Here is a 19,281-nt window from a genome sequence, read left to right as displayed (position 1 = left end):
CTTTTGCAATCTTGAGGAGACAAAAATTTCTTAGGTAGGACACCAGAATCACTAAGAAAAAAATAATAATTGGCCTTAATCAAAATTAAAGACTTCTAGTCATCAAAAGACACTGTTAAGAAACTGAAAAGGTGGAGTTCCCATTGTGGCTCAGTGGTAATGAACCCGATTAGTATCAGTGAGGATGCAGGTTTGATTCTTGGCCTCATTCAGTAGATTAGGCATCCATGGAGTTCCCGTCGTGGCGCAGTGGTTAACGAATCCGACTAGGAACCATGAGGTTGCGGGTTCGATCCCTGCCCTTACTCAGTGGGTTAACGATCCGGCGTTGCCGTGAGCTGTGGTGTAGGTTGCAGACGCGGCTCGGATCCTGCGTTGCTGTGGCTCTGGCGTAGGCCGGTGGCTACAGCTCCGATTCAACCCCTAGCCTGGGAACCTCCATATGCCGCGGAAGCGGCCCAAGAAATAGCAACCATAACAACAACAACAAAAAAGACAAAAGTAGATTAGGCATCCAGCGTTGCCATGAGCTGTTGGTATAGGTTGGCAGCTGCTGTGGTGTAACCACAGACATGGCTCGGACCCCACTTTGCTGTGGCTGTGGTGTAGGCCAGCAGCTACAGCTCCAATTCAGACCCTAGCCTAGCAACTACCATATGCTACAGGTGTAGCCCTAAAAAGCAGAAAGAAAATGAAAAAGTAAACCATATTATACTACCTGAAAATACTTTCAGTACATATATCTGAAAAAGGACTTGAACCAAGAATATATAAAGAACTCTTATGATTCAATGTAAAAAGGACAACTCACTTTAAAAATGGGCAACAGGCTCAGACATTTCACAAAAGAAGATACACAAATGGCCAAGGAGCGTGGAAAAGCATTCTCAACACCATCAATTACCCAGGGAAATGAAAATTAATATGAAACAGAATACCATTACACCCACTAGAATGGCTAAAACTTAAAAGACTGTCCATACCGAGTGTTGGAAAAAATGTAGAATAATTGGAACTCATATTTTCGGCAGAAGTATAAAATGATATAACCACCTGGAAAACAGCTTGGCAGTTTCTTCTAAAGTTAAACATAAATTTCAACATGGCCCATTTAATCCTCTCAGGAGAAGTGAAAACATATATTCACAAAAAGACTTGTACAAAAATGTTCATAGAAGATTTATTTTTAATGGCCTAAAGCTGGAAACAAACCAAAACGTCCATAGCAGGTTAACTGATAAACTGTAATATATTCACAGAATGGAATGCTATTCTGCAATAACAATGAATGAACTATTAGTATAACAACAAGTAGAAATTTCAAAAATATGTTGAGCAAAAGATGCCAGGCATTAAAGTATATACACTGTGCGTGATATCATTTACACAATGTTCTAGAGCAGGCTATAGTGTCAGAAATTAGATTACTGACTGTCTTTCAGAAGACTGACTACAAAGGGACACAAAGGAAATGTTCCTAGATGATAGAAATTTTCCATTTTATTAGGTAGTGGGCACACAAATGTTTGGCTGTATCAAAATTCATCATATTTGGGAGTTCCCGCAATTGTAGCACAACAGGATCGGCAGCGTCTCTGAAGCACCAAGATGCAGGTTCATTCCCTGGTCCTGCACCGTGGGTTAAAAGATCTGTCGTTGCCATAGCTGCGGAATAGGTCAGAACTGCAGCTCAATTCTGACCCCATGGCCCAGAAACTCCATATGCTTCAGGGCATGAAAAACACATACACAAAAACTCATCAAATTTGGAGTTCCCTTGTGGCACAGCAGGTTAAGGCTCTGGAATTGTCACTGCAGCAGCTCAGGTTGCTGCTGTGGTGCAGGTTTGACTCCTGGGCTGGGAATTTCCACATGCTGCAGCTGTGGGCATGGCCCCTCAAAAAACAAAACTCATCAAATTTGACACTTAAAATCTGTGAATTTTATGGTTGGTAAGTTACATTTCATAGTTGATTTGGAAAAAAAACAACAACACTGTGACTCCTCAGAAATGTCTTTTTAAGTATAAGTTGCACCACTAAAAATGATGCTCAAGGGAATTCCCACTGTGGCACAGTGAGATAAGGATCCGGTGTTGCTAAACCTGCAGCAAAGGTAGCACCTGCAGCTCTGACTTGATCCCTGGCCCAGAATTTTGCATATGCCATAGGTGTGGTTAAAAAAAAAAAAAAAAAAAAAAAAAAAAAAAAGATGCTCAAATTTGTTTCTTTTACTTCCTTTACTCCTTTTTACTCCAGTCAATTTCAACATGATATTAGGAGTCTTAATTAGTTTTTAAATATCATTGGTTAGGCACTGTTCTTACATAAAGAGAACTCAAGTATTTATTTTCCTAAAATAAAAGCATTACACTACAAATCAGAATTCCTGAAAGAATGTTCCCAGAATATGCAGACTGCTGACATTTCATGTATTTGTTTTTTCTATTAATATACTGTTGCAAAATCAGATCATAATTTGTTACCATCCACATCATCACTGAGAAATAGGACGGAAATATTTCAGAGAAAGAACTACCTCTTATGAGAAATGTTCTCAAGAGTTTCATTAATTACCTTGTTCAACTTCAACTAGCACACCATTCACGCATTTATTCATTCATTTATCCATTCAGGATAAGACTCCAGAAATACAAACAACTGGAGTTTTCTTTATCATGGTTCCTTTTTAATAAAGCAGAGAATTAACTCCCTGTAAAAGTTTGACAAAAAAGTTATCTCCCCATTTGCATAATATTTATTAACACAATACACAAATATATTAAGTACTGCAGAAGCACTGAAGTGACTCTTCCCTGTCACCCTAAGTTTGCAAAACAGTTTTTCTATAAAAATAAAGATAATGATATCTTTACACATGTACATATTTAAGTATTTCATGAGCCCCTACGTCACATGATTTTAAGTGCATTATTTTCCTTTCAAATCTCTTTGCATTTAAGTCAGTTATATTCATAATTTATTCTCTAATGTCTTGGCAAAAGAAAATAAATTCCTCCCATATAAACATTATTATTAATGGTGATTAGTCTTTCAGGCCAGCCCTCAAGGCTGACAGAGACTAGCTACTTCAAAAAACATTTAATAAGTACCAGTCAACCATGTACCAACCAAAGAGAGTGCTGGACTCTATGGGCCTGAAGACAAAACATAACGTCTATCAACTATATTTCAACTTAAAAAAAAGAAAGCTAAAATAACCACAACCTTGTCTTCAAAGTGCTTTCTTCAATAGGAAAGAGAAGCATCAAGAAATAATGCAAAACATCCTCAGAAGTAAAACAGTTGTGAAAAGTATCAAAATAACACAGTCACAGAACCTGTCAAGGTTGGAGGTAACTGAGTAACAGAAGTTCTCAGAAGTTTTCTCAGGTCATAAGCAGATGCTTTCAAGGAGAAAGAAGGAAAGAGGGTAAGTCCAGATAGAAAATAGCAAGATGTGCTCCAAGATGTACAATACTGGTACTGTTCCAGTGTGGAAAGAACACAGTTCTATTCCAGAACTGAAGCAGTGGGACAGATACAAAGGACTATAAGACTTCAAGAACCCAGCATTTCCTAAGTGAGTATTTAGGAACACTGTCCATTTGGATGAGAACAGATTTAATTTGAAAAGTTAAAGAAAAAGAAAAGATGGCTGTGCTTAACCAAGTTTGAGAAGCACTAGTTAAGCAATGTTAAAGAAGATTTTTAACAATATATTATCTTAGTTCCCGTTGTGGCTCAGTGGTTAACACATCTGACTAGGAACCATGAGGTTGCGGGTTCGATCCCTTGCCTTGCTCAGTGGGTTAAGGATCTGGCGTTGCCATCAGCTGTGGTGTAGGTGGCAGATGTGGCTCCGATCCCACGTTGCTGTGGCTGTGGCGTAGGCCAGCGACCACAGCTCCAATTCAGCCCCTAGCCTGGGAATCTCCACATGCTACGGATGTGGCCCTGAAAAGACAAAAAAAAAAAAAAACCCAAAAAACAAAAAAAGAATACATTATCTTAAAAATGAAATATGCCTGGTGAATGGCATTGGAAGAGGTGAATATGAAATTTCTGAAACATATATAACTTTACCCTCCTGACTGCATTTCACTAGTTCTACCAAAAACCAACTTATTTGGTTGATCCTACTATGTTTATTATTTTAATAATTTCTGCTCTAAGAGCATTTTATTGAACAAAATTACAAACATACATAAAAGGTAGAGAAAATGGTATAAATGACTCAGTTCCAACAACTATCAAATCATGCATAACCAATCTTCTTTCATCTATATCCTCATCCTCAACTGATTTATTTTTAAGCAAGTCCAGATATCCTATTTCGCCCACAAATATTTTGGTATCTATTCGTAAAAAATATCTTTTAAAATACAGCATCACATCTAAAAAAACTAGCAATACTTTAATATCAGATGATGTTCAAGCTTTCCTGACTTGCTTATAAATGCCTCCCCCCACCTTTTTTTTTTTTTTTTTTGGGTCATGCCTGCAGCATCCTAAATTCCTGCACCGGGGACTTAACTCACACCACAGCAGTAACACCAGATCCTTAACCCACTGAGCCAGCAGGGAACTCCCATATATGCCTTTCTTAACTGTCTGATAAGATCAGGACCCAAATTAAGTCCACAATTTGCAATCTGTTAGTGTGTGTGTGTGTATGTGTTATATATATATATATATATATATATATATATACACATATATATTTTTTTTTTTTTGGCTTTTTGCCATTTTCTTGGGCTGCTCCCATGGCATATGGAGATTCCCAGGCTAGGGGTCCAGTTGGAGCCGTAGCCACCGGCCTACGCCAGAACCACAGCAACGTGGGATCTGAGCCTCGTCTGCAACCTACACCACAGCTCATGGCAACCCCAGATCCTTAACCCACTGAGCAAGGCCAGGGATTGAACCTTCAACCTCATGTTTCTTAATTGGATTCGTTAAATACTGAGCCATGACGGGAACTCCTGTTAGTATATATTTTAAGGCTTTTAAACCTACAGGTTTCTTTTAGATTTCTCTTTTTTTCCCCCTAATTTACCTGTTGAAGACACTGGGTCTTTTGTAATTTAGTTTTTCTTACATTAGAGATTTTGCTGACTGCCTATCTTTATTATTATTTAACATGTTCCTAAGTCTTCTGACTTTCCTGTGAAGGAGTATACCTAGAAACTCTCAGATTTGGTGGGGGTGGGGAGGTGCAAAAATTCTACATAGGTGATGTTATATATGTTCTTCAGATAATACATACCTAGTTATCTCTTTTGTGATATTAGAAGCTACTGATTATCATTTCCTAGATCCGATGTTTTGAGTAACTTTTGTAATAAAACTTATAATTTCCTTATGATAACACCATGACTACTAGAAAGATTTGCAGAAGGAAGACCTATTAATTTACTCTCAAACTTCCAGATTCTTAAATTTATATCCAGATACAGATTGTGTTTATGCCATTCATCTCAAGATGTTATATGGATAATTTATCAAAATTAAACATTCCTTAAAATATGTCAACCTTCTTATTTATGTACATTTCCTTCAAGAACCAAAACAAATGTAACAAATTTGAGAACTTTCATATTAACCAAACAAAACAAAACAAAACTTAGGAGTACCTATTGTGGCTCAGTGGCAACAAAACTGACTACTATCCATGAGGATGCGGTTTCAATTCCTGGCCTTACTCTGTGGGTTAAGAATCTGGCATTGCTGTGAGCTGTGGTACAGGTCACAGACGCAGCTCAGATTCCTGGCTTCTGTGGCTGCACCTCCAATTTGACCCCTGCCTGGGAACTTCCATATGCTATGGGTATGGCCCTAAACACACACACACAAAGAAAAAAACCTTAAAATTTAATAATCTGCTTCTGCATAACAAAGTAAAGAGCTTAAACAACAAATACTATGTTTTGTAGGGCCAGGAATTCAAAAACAGTTTAGATGGGTGGTTCTGGCTCAGCATTTCTCACTAATATGTAATAAAGATGGAAACTAGGGCTGCAGTCATCCCAAAGCTTGACTGGGCTAGAGGAACTACTTCCAACCTCACTTAAGTGGTGGTTGGCAAGGTTTCAGTTCTTCACAACTTGGGCTCCTCCACAGGGCTGTTGACAACATAGCAGCTTGCTTCCCCCACAGCAAATGATGCAGGAAAAAAAGAGTAACTGAGAGGGAAACAATAGTGTCTTTTCTAATTTCAGAAATGTCATAGCATCACTTTTGCCAAACTCTATGGGTCAGAGACAAACCCTAACACAATGTAGGCGAGGACTATAAAAGGGTGTGAATACCAGAAGGTGAGGATCTTGAGGCTGCCCACCACAAATGACTAGCTAATTTTTAGCTTTTGCTCTTCTTTTTTAACACATTTCTAGCCATAAATTTTCCTAAGTATTGTTTTAGGTTCCACCCCCACCATGAAGTTCTAAAATGCAGTACTTTTAAAATTCAATTCCAAAGACAGACTCTAACTTTCCTTTATTAGTTGTTTTTTAATCGAAGTTTTGTTTTAAAGTGTATTTCATGGCTTCCAAACATTTTTTATAAATCAGTTTGCTATTTCTTCCTTAACTACATTTTTGTCAGAAAACATACTCTATTGTTTCAATCATTTGAAATTTGCTGAAACTTGCTTTTAAGGTCTGTCATATCACTTTTCTAAGTATGTTTGCTTGAAAGGAATGTATGTTTGGTGTAATGTTCTAAATAAATTCCTTTCAAATTTGTCAAATCTACTACTTAAATCTTGCGTATCTTTACTGATTTTTTTTTTTTTTTGGTCTGTTTATTCTAACAATTACTGAGAAAAATGTGTTTTAAAAAACTGCTAAAATATCTAAGTTGAAAAAAAAAAAAACCTACCATGATGGTCAAATGCTCATTATTCTATCATTCTCTCAATGCTTGCCTTATTTTGAGACTACAGTATGAGTGGCACACAATTTAAAATTGGTATATTTTCCTCATGAATTGAACAGTTTTGGAATTGCTGAAAATGATTTTAGTTCACTTTCTTCTTTGAAAAAAATGTCACTTGGTTGGAAATTACATTAGTAAGTCTTTTCTTTAAAGATGTTAATCCATTACCCTTTCCCTTCTATCATCACTGAAAAATTAGCTATTAATGTATAATCCCTTTGAATATAATCATTTTTTCCTCTGGCAGCTTTTAAGATTTTTCTCTTTCTCTCTGGTTTTCTGCAAAACCACTATGATTTCACTATCTTGGTTTAGAATTTGTTTTATTTACTCTCCTTGAAATTCACCAGACTTTCATCAATCCTGGAAAGCTCTCACCTGCAATCTCTTCAAATATTAACATTTGCTTCATGTTTCTTTACTCTCTTTTCCAGTCAAATTACATGTGTTAAATCTTTTCATACTATCCTTCTTTGCCTTCTATATTTTCCATTTCTTTGACTTCATAGGATATATTCTAAAAGAATTCTGTGATCTCTCTTCCAACGCTTTAATTCTCTTAAGCTATTTAAACTCATATCCCATTTATTGGTTTTTAGTTATCATTATTGGGGTTTCTTTTCCATTTCTAGACATCCTTTTTCCCAATTGCTAGGTCATTTTTCCATATTTCTCTGATTCTAAGACAAAATTTTTTACATTTTGGCATCTTTGAAATCAAAATGCATCTTACAATTTCTCTTAGAAAGGCTGCGGTTGGAGTTCCCACCATGGCGCAGTGGTTAACGAATCCAACTAGGAACCATGAGGTTGCGGGTTTGATCCCTGGCCTTGCTCAGTGGGCTAAGGATCTGGGGTTGCCGTGAGCTGTGGTGTAGGTCGCAGACGTAGCTCGGATCCCGAGTTGCTATGGCTGTGGCATAGGCCAGAGGCTACAGCTCCGATTCGACCCCTAGCCTGGGAACCTCCATATGCCACGGGAGCGGCCCTAGAAAAGGCAAAAAGACCAAAAAAAAAAAAAAAAAAGAAAAAAGAAAAGCTGCTGTTATGACATACTTCTCATTGCCTATGCACATCTGTTAAGAGGTGTTCATGCTGATGTGCTTTCACTAGATTTATGTGCATAGGTGGTACTCCAACATGTCAAGATTAACTGCTATTCAAAAAGTCTTCAAAAAAATTATACTAAATTAGGCAGTAAAATGAAGTTTTTGTGTACACAGATAAGCATGAAAACAGAGAAGCAGCATACAATTTCACATTAATGACGCAAATTTGTATTAAGATCACTTTTCCTTTGTACTTTTGGTCATGCCTTACCCATGTCTGGCACGTCCTCTCTATTAAATAACTATTAATTCTTTAAAATCTTGACCAAACGCTCTCTCTTCAGCTCAACAGTCGCTAATGACTTCATGCATCCTCCCTTAGGTCTCACATCTGGGCCTATGAGCCGAGTGGGAAACTGACTCTAGTTGGAAAAGCATGCCCTCAGATGAAGTCACAGTCAATTAAATATAGATATAAAATTTTGATGGAAATTCTGATGAAAGCCAGTCACATCCAGGCAAGACTTGGAAGCCATTTTAACACAAACAAAAGCAGTAATATCCTAAGAGCAGTCTCTGCATAAATACAGGTTTAGAATACACCAATCCCTAGGGAGAAAAATTTTCACTTTTTACTTCAGGTATTTCTTAAGTTTTAAATAACTATTCATATAATTAATAAAGTTCTACCTTTGGTCAATACAGTGTAAAAATGCTTGGCTAAAATTAACAAGGCTTGAAAAAACTAACAGCTGCAATGTTGGAATGTTAGATATATTCCCTGTTGCTTGTTCTGTTCATCTTGGAGTTTCACACATAGCAAACAAGTAAAGAAATTTCTGGTTCAAGCGTTTTTGGGAAGTCAGTCAAGTGATCAAATGTTCCACTGTGGTGTGGGATGTCAATAGCAGGAAAGGCTATGCATATATGGAAATGTGGGTACATAGGAACTTCCTGTACTTCCAATCAATTTTGCTGTGAAACTAAAACTGCTCTAAAAAATGTTTATTTTTTTTTTTTAAATGATCAAGTTTTTAAAGAGAGGAAAAATGTAAAATTCAAGGGATGAAATGACAATAAATAACATGTACATACAACAGGCACTGAATTAAAACTAACTGAATTGAACTAAATTCTTTAGAAAAGTGTATTACTACGTATGCACTAATTAAATATAACATTGACACTTTTTTAACAGGACTGAAAAGATTAAAATAATGTTCAAACTTCACATCAGGTTCAAGTTTTTCAAATTTAATATCTTTTTTTTTTTTTTTTTTGTCTCTTTAGGGCCACACCCAAGGCCATATGGAGGTTCCCAGGCTAAGGGTCAAATCAGAGCTGCAGCTGCCAGCCTACACCACAGCCTGAGCAAGGCCAGATCAGAGTCGCGTCTGCAACCTATACCACAGCTCACTTGGCAATACCAGATTCTTAACCCACTGAGCAAGGCCAGGGATCAAACCTGCATCCTCATGAATTCTAGTCGGGTTCATTTCTGCAGAGCCACAATGGGAACTCCTCAAATTTAATATGTTAATGATCTGTAGTAGTAAATGTAATTTACACACTTTTCAATCACATGCATAAAAGGCCTATAAAATTGGATTGTGACCACTGTACAACTATAAATGTAATAAATTCATTGAGTCATTAAAAAATAATAAAAGTACTTTAAAAGTCTCTGAATAATGAAACTTTTTCTACATATCTGCATTTCCTAGATTTTCTACAATTAATCTGTGTATCTTAAATTTAAATCTCAGTATAAAAGTAAAACATCTTTACTACTTGCTCTTAGAGCATAAACCTAAATTAGAAAGTCTGTTTATTTTCATCCCTCAAATAAAGTTCATTCACTAGGAAACTGAAATTTTACATTTTGAATGTATTTAGGTTTTATATTTTGACAAAACTCCTAAGTCAAATTTATTCACTAAAAAAGTAAATTCACCTCACAATGACATCATAAATTGAAATCATACCTATCTTTCCTACTATTCTAATGTTTACTATCAGAAAAGATTGTGTAGTAGTTAAATTAAATGCATCGAACAACCACTTTTTTTTTTTGTCTTTGTCCTTTTAGGGCCACACCCTTGGTATATGGAGGTTCCCAGGCTAGGGGTCGAATCGGAGCTGTAGCCACCAGCCTACACCAGAGCCACAGCAATATAGGATCCGAGCTGCATCTGCAACCTACACCACAGCTCACAGCAATGCTGGATCCTTAACTCACTGAGCAAGGCCAGGGATCGAACCTACAACCTCATGGTTCCTAGTCGGATTCATTTTCGCTGTGCCACAATGGGAACTCTAACCACTTTTTTTTTTTTTTTAAACATAAGCACTGTTTTGAAATGCCTGAATGACTTCTGTATAAAATGCATGGATCAGTTAATGCTTTGGTTTATCCCAGGAGATGAAAATTTTACCAGTCTGACACCAATCACGACATAAATTAAAAGAAAATGTTGATATTCCTTATGGTTAAGAATGAATATGAAAGGCCCTCGGTCAGGTAAGTACAAAAATAAAGTAAACATTTAAAAACTTTAATAGCAGTTTGTCAGTAATTTTAAGTCTGTGGAATCTAATTTGAAAGTAAAATGCAGAATTGTGATTTAATATCTTCTCCCCCCACTCTCTTTAGACCTACTTTGCTAAAGCTGCCAATCATCTCTTAACTGTGGAATCCAATACAAGCTCCATAATGCTTTTCTTCAAAGCTACACTGAAAGTGACACTACCGACTATTCCCTTCTTTATAACAACCCTCTTCTTTCCAAGGCGACCACTCACTCCTGGTTCTCCTCCATTCAAACTCCCAACAAACTCTTCTTTCTCTTTGCTTCTCTTAAATGATAAAGTTCTTCACGACTCCCTGTGTCTGATCCTCTTCTCTTCTTAACTGTCATGTAACTTTTCAACAACTGCCAACATAAGGACTCTGAAATCTTTATTCCCAACATAGACCACCTTCTGAACTCCACTTTGTGGGTATTTCTTACTACCTAGATGTCCCCAAGGCACTGCAAACTCACATATTAATCTGAAAACCTAGTGAACTTGTATTAGCTAACTTGGTGAATGGGATGACAAGAGAAACCTGAAAGTGATTTTAGCCTCTTCTTTCTCCCCTTTGCTCCACACATCTACATATTTAAGTGCTTCTACCAAGAAAATTAAAATTTTGCTATTCAAAAGACATGAATAATAAGAAATTTTCATGCATCTTAACAGCTTTTTAGAGTAGTGCATAAGCTCCTCAAGTCAAATCACAAAGGTAGTGATATTCCTTCCCTACAGACATGTCTATTGTTATTAAATACTCATTTATTGTTCTTTCACATCTAACTTCCTAAAATGAATATGTAATTGGTAACCAATATCACTGAGCTAATGATTTTGTTTTGTTCTGCCTTAGCGTCAAACAACACGACTTTCTTTATATACAAAGTCACTATTAAGCCAAAGAAAATGAAGAGCTATTTCTATACTTTGTACATACCAGAGACTTATTAAAAAATGGGTTAAATTATAAGGATTGATGTATATTATTACAACTTGCCAGAAGTTTCACTTAGGATTATAAACAAAATTATATAAATAAATTATAATTTTCTCATTAGAAGAGGATTCATTCACCGATTGTTTCCAAATTTATATATAAAAGAGGTACTTGCCTTTTTATCTGAATAAAACACCTCTAAATTCTATTTTCCTTATGAAGCAAAACTTTTATTCTGAAAAGGAAGTTTACTCTGAACTCATTGCAAAACTATCTATTTCAGTCATATGCCAGATTTAGCAGGACAAAGGGCAACAGCAGGAAGTGGAGCATCATCAAGATCCAAAACAAACTTGGTTTAGAATTAAAAAAAAAAAACCTCAAATTATTACCAAGATGATTAAGCACCATGCTTGAAAGCAAAAATAAACACAGATTAGAAATTCAGACATTCATCACTACTGCTAAAAAGACAATATTTCTATTATTATACAATACAAAAACAAACATGTATCTTTTAAAAACTTATACAGTACATTTTTATATTTCTTACCCTCATGGTACATTTAAATGCAGTCAATTCATTTTGTTCTCAACAACTTTGAAAAATAGGCAAAATAGTTATTTTTTTCCATTTGAATGATGAAAAAACAGAAATATAAAGGAATGAGATAAATTAATCTGTTTTCAGGTTCGTTACATCAGAAATAGAATTGGAACTAAGCCTTGACTTTAATTCTGAAATTTCATGAAATTTTCCAGTGTAAATTGAATCTCAAAAAAAAAAAAAAACCAAACGCAGTGACAAAAATGAACCATGAATTTCAACCCACACTGCCACATTACAAGATGTCATGTTTTTCAGTCACCTTGTATATTTTTACTGAGTTAATGCATTTGATACTTTCCACTACACAGAACAAAAATAACAAAGTTATCAAGGAATTTGAGAAGCTCAGTTTCTCTTCTGCATATTCTGGTGACTAAGGGTAGCACTACCAAAAGGTAAATGTAGAACAGAAATACTTATGCCTATCAAAGGGCAACAGCTGAGACAGGGATACATATATATGTATATGTTTTATGCAATATATGAATTCTAAAAAGTTACATGATAATGCAGACACCAAAATTGTTCTCCCACCATCTCTCTTATTACGAGCACGTTAAGTAAAGAAATAATGTCAAAAGATACAGGGAATAATAACATGGTACCAAATAGAGATAATATACATTGAAATCTGTAGATATTAAGAAATAAAGTTGCTCTCTACACTTAAGAAAAATCAGACCAGAAGTAGTTAACTACTGAACTAATAAAATCCAGATACAAGATGAAACCTGTTTTCAAATTAATGTTTAACTTATAAGAGCTATATGAAATGCACTGTTGATGAAATCCTTGACCAGGGTGGGGTGGGGATGACCCTTTGTAGGCAAGAAAAGTTCAGACTATATAACTTGAATTAGTAGATTTATATATTGGTGAAAGACTCTATATACAGCAGGAATGCTGGGTTATCAGAAATCATCCTGCCTGTATTATGTAATAACAACTACACGAGGTTAACAGATAACTTACTAGGAAGATGCATGTTTTTAACAATTTAAATCCTATTCCTAGAAAGAGAAAGTGAAAAGCTGGTAAACACTGAAACAGTAATTTATTTTAATTCTACTTAGAAAACTTTAATCACTAGTATTTAGGCTTGCAACTAAACCCAGACTAATGGGAAGAAGACATATTTATATACCTCTTTAGTATTCCTTTGACCAAGCAATACTGCCCCAGGGTTGTTTCTGATACAGTCCTATTTAAACACCTATTGAGCTTTCATTATGTTCAATGATAAGCTTTAAGACACCACATTAAATTACACAGAAACACTATCATAGTTCCTTAATATTCATCTATTGCTAATGCCCTGTGGGATACCTGGGTCAAGATTAGCATTATGGCAAATATAAAGGATATCTTAACCATACATATTGCCCTGAAGCAGACCTTCATAAATCTTCCGAGTCATCTTCTTTAATCAGGTATGTGTACAATGTTTGATATGAATAGCATACCAACTAGGTCAGCAAAATAGTAGAGAATGTTTAAATTTTAATTTTAATCATTCAAGATGAACTTGACACTCAATGAAAATAAGGGTCACCTTTGGGAGGATGCTAGTAATTATTCTGAAAACAAAGAGAAAGAATCAGACATTTAATTGCTTCCCTTCCCTTTAAGGAACTGTCATCAAACAACTGATGAGGGGACATGTATGTTCTACTAATAAGAAATTATAAAATTATAATATCACAGTTTTGCAAACTCCTAATGAAATAATTAATGCATATAGGCACAAGTCACTGATGGCCAAGATACTCATGAAATATTCTAGCCTTACCCCAGGAAACAGAATGTGAATCAATCAAGCCTCTAGATCTGCCAGCTTGCAGACACCAGCAGAAGCAACAATTAAAATCAAGGGAATTGGACCAGCAAAACTCAGACTGAGGAAATTCTAATGTCAAAACCCCATTTCTTCAACAAATAAATAGAAGGAATAAAAAGTGTGGTGGGGGAGAGTCCATTGATTAAAAGACTCAACAGATTTTCAGCAAAATACATGTCTATTTTGTTTAAATGTTGCATCAAACAGTATGAAAACAACATTTATGAAGCACCCAAGAAAGTCTGAAGACCGATCAGATACTTGAGATTTAAAGAATTATACTGTGATTATGTTTTTAAGAGGAGTTCTTATTTTATAGATATATTTGTAAATATTTACCAAGAAGCTATGTCATCTGGGATTTGTTTTAAAATAATTCAGGTGTAGAGGAAGGGATAGCGGAATGTTTTAGATGAAACATCATTGAATATAAACCGATAGTTATTGAAGCACAGTACAGATACAAAAAGGTTCACCTTAGCACCTTCTCTATTTGTGCCTACTTGAAATTTTCCATAATAAAAGCCCAAAAAAAGAAAGATGAACCAAAAAAGTTCCATATGACAAACTACAGAATTAGGACGGAAAACAAACAAACAAAAAAAACCCTCCATGGCCCTCAGAGGTCAGAACAAATGAAAATCTTTTCCCCTTTTTTGCCTTTTCGGCCACACACCGGGCACAGTCCCAGACAAGAGGTCAAATTCAAGGCGTCACAGATGCAGCAATGCTGGATCCTTAACACACTGCACCAGGCCAGGGATCAAACCAGCAACACTACAGAGACAAGCTGGATCACTAACCCACTGCACCAGGAACTCCTAAATGAAAATCTTATGGTGAACAAGGCAAAAATTCTTCCTGGACAAACACCACTAATGACAAATGAGAAAACTGAGACCCAAAGAGGTAAGTCTTGCTCAAGGTTACAAAACAAAGCATCAGTAGAGGCAAAACTGGATTCCACAATTGCAAGCCCCAAAAGAGATCTAAGTTGGAGCTAAGTTAAAAGATCTTCGCAGTCCTGAAGTAGTCTGAAAGCCCATCAAAGGAGTTTTAAAAAGGTCTTAAAAGTTAGTCCAGTGGAGAAAAAGAAGTCAGGTGGTTTGAGGAGCTATGTGCTAGATGGAGGGCAATAAGGCTAGAGAGAAAGTACCACAGAGAACTGAGTATTTGGTAACCATCCTCACTAGGAAGCAGAAATGTTAAATCTGATACATTATTTGGAAGCTATTTGAATTCAAGGTGTTTGAACAAAACATAGTTATTGTCTAGCTTACAAGTAGCTTATTCATGAACTGATGAAACAAAATCATTAAGCAATGATTTTTTTGAAAGCAGGTGGAAAATTTTTATCTTATTAAGTGCACAAATGATTTAAATCTTAAACATAAAAAATGAGATTTATCTTCCTCTCCAAGAACAGGCTTCAAGATTTGACCATGAAGGGCCTTCATTATTTACTTAGACATTCTCATAAAAAAGGGTTCACGTTGATGTTAAATCATTAAGAACTAAAGTCTGTTTCTGTCAATGATACTGTCTTTTCAATAAGCACAGTATCACTTAAATAAAACATGAATTCGACCTAGAAACAATATAACTAATTAATAAGACAATGTAACCCCATTTACTTTTTGTCATTCTGAAAATGTAAAAACCTAGTAAGTTTGATGGATTTTTAAAGACATCATTTTCAAACTACTAGGCAAGCATACTAAATGCATTTTGATTTTTGGACGACGTGTTAGTGACTATTTTCAAAAGTTGGTGAATTGGATTCTTTTTTTTATTGGAAGAGTGGTCTATTTTTAAAAAGACATTTCTGGAATTAAATTACACAAGACTAAAAGCTATTTTAAAAATCCATATTAAACATTTCAAAGTATACGTCCTTCAGTAACTGTAATATCAAACCAGGAAGTAACAGAAAATTCCAGTGCAAACTCTAATATTTAATATTAAGATAACTGAGGTCATCTGTTAAAGAATAAGTTGTTCTTTAAAGAGGTGAAAGTATAAAAAGGGAACCCAAAGGGATAATGCAAAAAACGCAAGCTGAGACTTGAGAATTTCACCACATAGACCTAAAGTAACTTAAGCAGTAAATTGGAGATGTTACTCTGACCCTTTTCAGTATCTTCAAAGTAGTAATCAGCTCTCACTGGAAAAACATGTTTTTAAGTAATACCTTTCTCCCCCAATAACCTAAAATCAAAGTTAACATGTAAAGTCATATAAAGATGAAAAAAGAAAAATTAATTTTGAATGACAAAAGTAAAAATAATGAGTCATAATGGATAAGAGCATGGACTAGAATCAGACAGTACAGAGTCCAACTAGGTACAGAAGCAGAAGTGCCTGCTTCTCATTGGCCTCTTTAACCTCTGCATCAGTTTTTCTCATCAGTCAAAAAGGATAATTACAATACCCGTTTCACATGATGATTGTGAGGATCAAGTAAGACAATGCTTCTAAGGTGCATTAGGGCAAGCTTACAGTAACCACCTCAAGTCTATAGCCCTTTTATACAATAACCTTTTTATACAACTTAAAAAAGATTAATTATGAGAAAAATGTTTAATGGTCTTATAAAAATATCTCTATCAGTACTTCCACTTGTGAGAGGGAAAAAAACCAAACAAAAATATAAATATTTTTATCTTAAGGTCATAGTTTTACTTATATAATGTTAGGATCACTGAAGAAAAATATCAAGTTAAAACCACACCCTAGGAGTTACCATCTTGGCTTAGCTGCAAGGAACCCGACTAGTATCCATGAGGACTTGGATTCAATCCCTGGCCTTGTTCAGTGGCTTAAGGATCTGGGGTTGCCACGAGCTGTGGTGCAGGTCACAGACACAGCTCGGATCTGGTGTTGCTATGGCTGTGGTATAGGCAGGCAGCTGCAGCTCGGATTTGACCCCTAACTGGGGAACTTGCATATGTGACGGGTGCTGCCCTGAAAAAAGACAAAAAATAAATAAAAGCACACCGTACACTTTTTAATAACATGCCAATATTGGGTATGTGTTCGAACTTGCAAAAGCAGAAAACAGAAAATCCTGCGTTTTTACATTTGAGGTCATTACTATAAATAAACATGATATTATCCATTAAATAAAATGTTAATAATGGCAGTTACAAAAGTTTTTATAACAAAGTATTTTAAAACTTAGAAATAGAAAGAAAAGTAGTTACCTTCGCACAATAAAGCATCCAAAGTTCGAAGAGTCTCTCTCTGGATGCCATTCTGGCTTTCACTCTGGCACTTTAATTTTTCCTCAAAAAAAAAAATTGTGTTCAAGACCACAGTATGTTCATTTTATTTTCCAAGTTTTTCAGCTGTTACAATAAAACTCAAAGCAGTAGGGAAAACAAAAAGAAGTGAAACAAAGGACGGTCTGCTTTCTGGTTAATAAGATTCAGTTTCAGCAGTTATTCCAACATATATTCATCAGTGGTCTTTGGGCAATTACATAAATCTGTAAAAGAGAAAAAGATGCAAGATTCCCTTTAACAAGAGGCCATATTAACAATTATGGGTTTATAAAAACTAGAGATTTATTTTCTTCACTGCCCACAAACAACTGGCTAAGCTTTCACAACTGATCGGATTTCACAGAAATTGGTATTTCAGAAAAACATCACAGCTAATACAATATTTCACATCAACAGAAAATCAGAATCCTCTTGGGCAGAACTCAAAGATGAGTATTTTTCATAACAAAAAATGTGTCCAATGATAGTAAGCAGCAAAAACGCCGTTCCCACTCATACATTTTCTATAAACATAAGAAAAAGCACACATACTGACATATTTCAAAGACAGAATCCCTTGGAATTCTCTAGGCTGCTTCTTAAAACTTCTTGGGAATGTTTGTCGCTGTGTTGCAGGGCAGGGCGTGGGGAGGAGGGGGAAGAATTTCTGGTTTGTTTGTTGCAACAATCCTCAGGGAGTGAAAGTCGACCTTTCCACCTGGCCTCGCTACCTCTCCATCCAGTTAAGGAGCGCACAAGGAAAACACCGGCGCGGCAAGGAAAACACCTCGGGAAAACCTCCGAGTGTTTTGGGGACCTTTAAATTTCCTCCTCGCATCCCGGGCAACCGAGAAAGGGAGGCAAACTTAATGCGAGCCGAGCCGCCAAGAGAAGCTTTGGCAAAGGGGCAACGCGAGCTTGGCGTTCCGCGACCCACTACCCACGCCCTCTCGACCGCATCCGGGTCGACCTCGCCCCCTCACGGCCGCCCCCCTCTCTACCGCGCCCTCACCCCCAAACACCCTGGGCCCTCCCATTTCTGCCACGCGGCCCCCTCTTCCCTACGACCCGCTCGCCTCACCACGCTCACATTGGGGGGTCGTGTTGCCGCCGCCGCCAGGCCGTCTAATCTGCTTCCCTGCCCCCCCCTTCCCCAGCGAAGCCCCGTGTCACCCCGCAGCTAAGCAGGCGGGCAGGAGAGGGAGGCGGGGCGGCGACCGCACGGGGCGGGGCGGGAGGCTGGGAGGGGGCCAGAGGAGGGGCTTTCCTCTCGGCTAATCATTCTGGCCTCTAAGGATTTACCCGCCCCAGGGCACTAGCTGTTCATTGGTTGCGAAGGCTGGGAAGGGGCGGGATGACCTGAAGCCTCGCCCCAGCATACCTGCGCAGTCGCAGTCGACCCGGCTTCTGAAGACCCGGCGGCCGGTTCCCGGTGGGGCGCTCCTGTCGGCCCCGAGCTGAACGAGACTAAGGACCGACGACGTGCTTACGTCCACCCGTTGCTGCTGCCGGGGATGGGCAGACAGAGCGTTCGGCTCGTGGCGTCATTTCCGGGAATCATTGGAGGGCAGGGAACCCTACGGTGATAACTAAAGAGGATTTCATTTTGATTTCTTTTTGTAAAAAGGGGATTGGTCCTGAGAGTGTACGCTAATGTAAGAACAGACAATTGCTCCCACACGCACCCCAAAATCCTTTATCGTGTTTGTGTCTCATACTTCCGCTGTCGCTGAGTGTCAAGCACAACGGGCTTGTTTCATCACTACTAAAGAATTAAAAGGGCTTTGCTCTTAAAAAAAAAAAAAAAAAAAAAAGATACGAAAGGAAAACAACTGCATTTACTAGCTATAGACCACTTTAGGGGGAAAGGTGCTTAAGGAGTTGGGGAAAGACGCATGAGATTAGTACACCTAAACATTTTTAAAAAACTTTTATTGTGAAAAATGTCAAACAGTATACAAAAGTAAACTAGTATAATGAAATCCCGTATACCATCACTAGTGTCCCATCTTCCTTCCATCAATATCAGTAGCTGGCAAAGTGTACAGAGAAAAAATATTTTAGGTTTTGCAG

The 19,281-nt window shown here is 37.0% G+C and overlaps 1 protein-coding gene across 13 annotated transcripts in view; it reads right to left on the bottom strand.

Annotated features, from left to right (window-relative positions):
* The window catches only part of NBEAL1 (neurobeachin like 1), a 170,664-nt gene extending 151,959 nt beyond the window's left edge, over nucleotides 1–18,705 (bottom strand). For 5 of the 13 annotated variants that reach the window (XR_014828954.1, XM_021075106.2, XM_021075109.2 and 2 more), the window contains exons 1-2: nucleotides 18,299–18,404; nucleotides 17,149–17,432 (exon numbers count right to left, since the gene is read on the bottom strand). Coding sequence is in view for 9 of the 13 variants with exons in the window: in XM_021075106.2 (XP_020930765.2) it covers nucleotides 17,149–17,199 (51 nt within the window). In the remaining 4 variants the exon portion in view is untranslated. Of the gene's footprint in view, nucleotides 1–2,576; nucleotides 2,713–17,148; nucleotides 17,433–18,289; nucleotides 18,405–18,589 lie in introns of those variants that run through there. The other 8 variants (XM_084998429.1, XM_021075104.2, XM_084998427.1 and 5 more) reach the window with 4 other exon arrangements.
* Between the last annotated feature and the right edge of the window lie 576 nt (nucleotides 18,706–19,281).

Source organism: Sus scrofa, chromosome 15 (assembly GCF_054392235.1).
Source record: "Sus scrofa isolate SSC_HxYL_T2T_F1_AM1 chromosome 15, Sscrofa_HxYL_maternal_Yorkshire_Landrace_v2.0, whole genome shotgun sequence".
In the NCBI taxonomy this organism is placed as follows: domain Eukaryota; kingdom Metazoa; phylum Chordata; class Mammalia; order Artiodactyla; family Suidae; genus Sus; species Sus scrofa.
The sequence above is the reverse complement of the archived record's forward strand: the minus strand, read 5'-3'. Positions and strand labels throughout refer to the sequence as shown.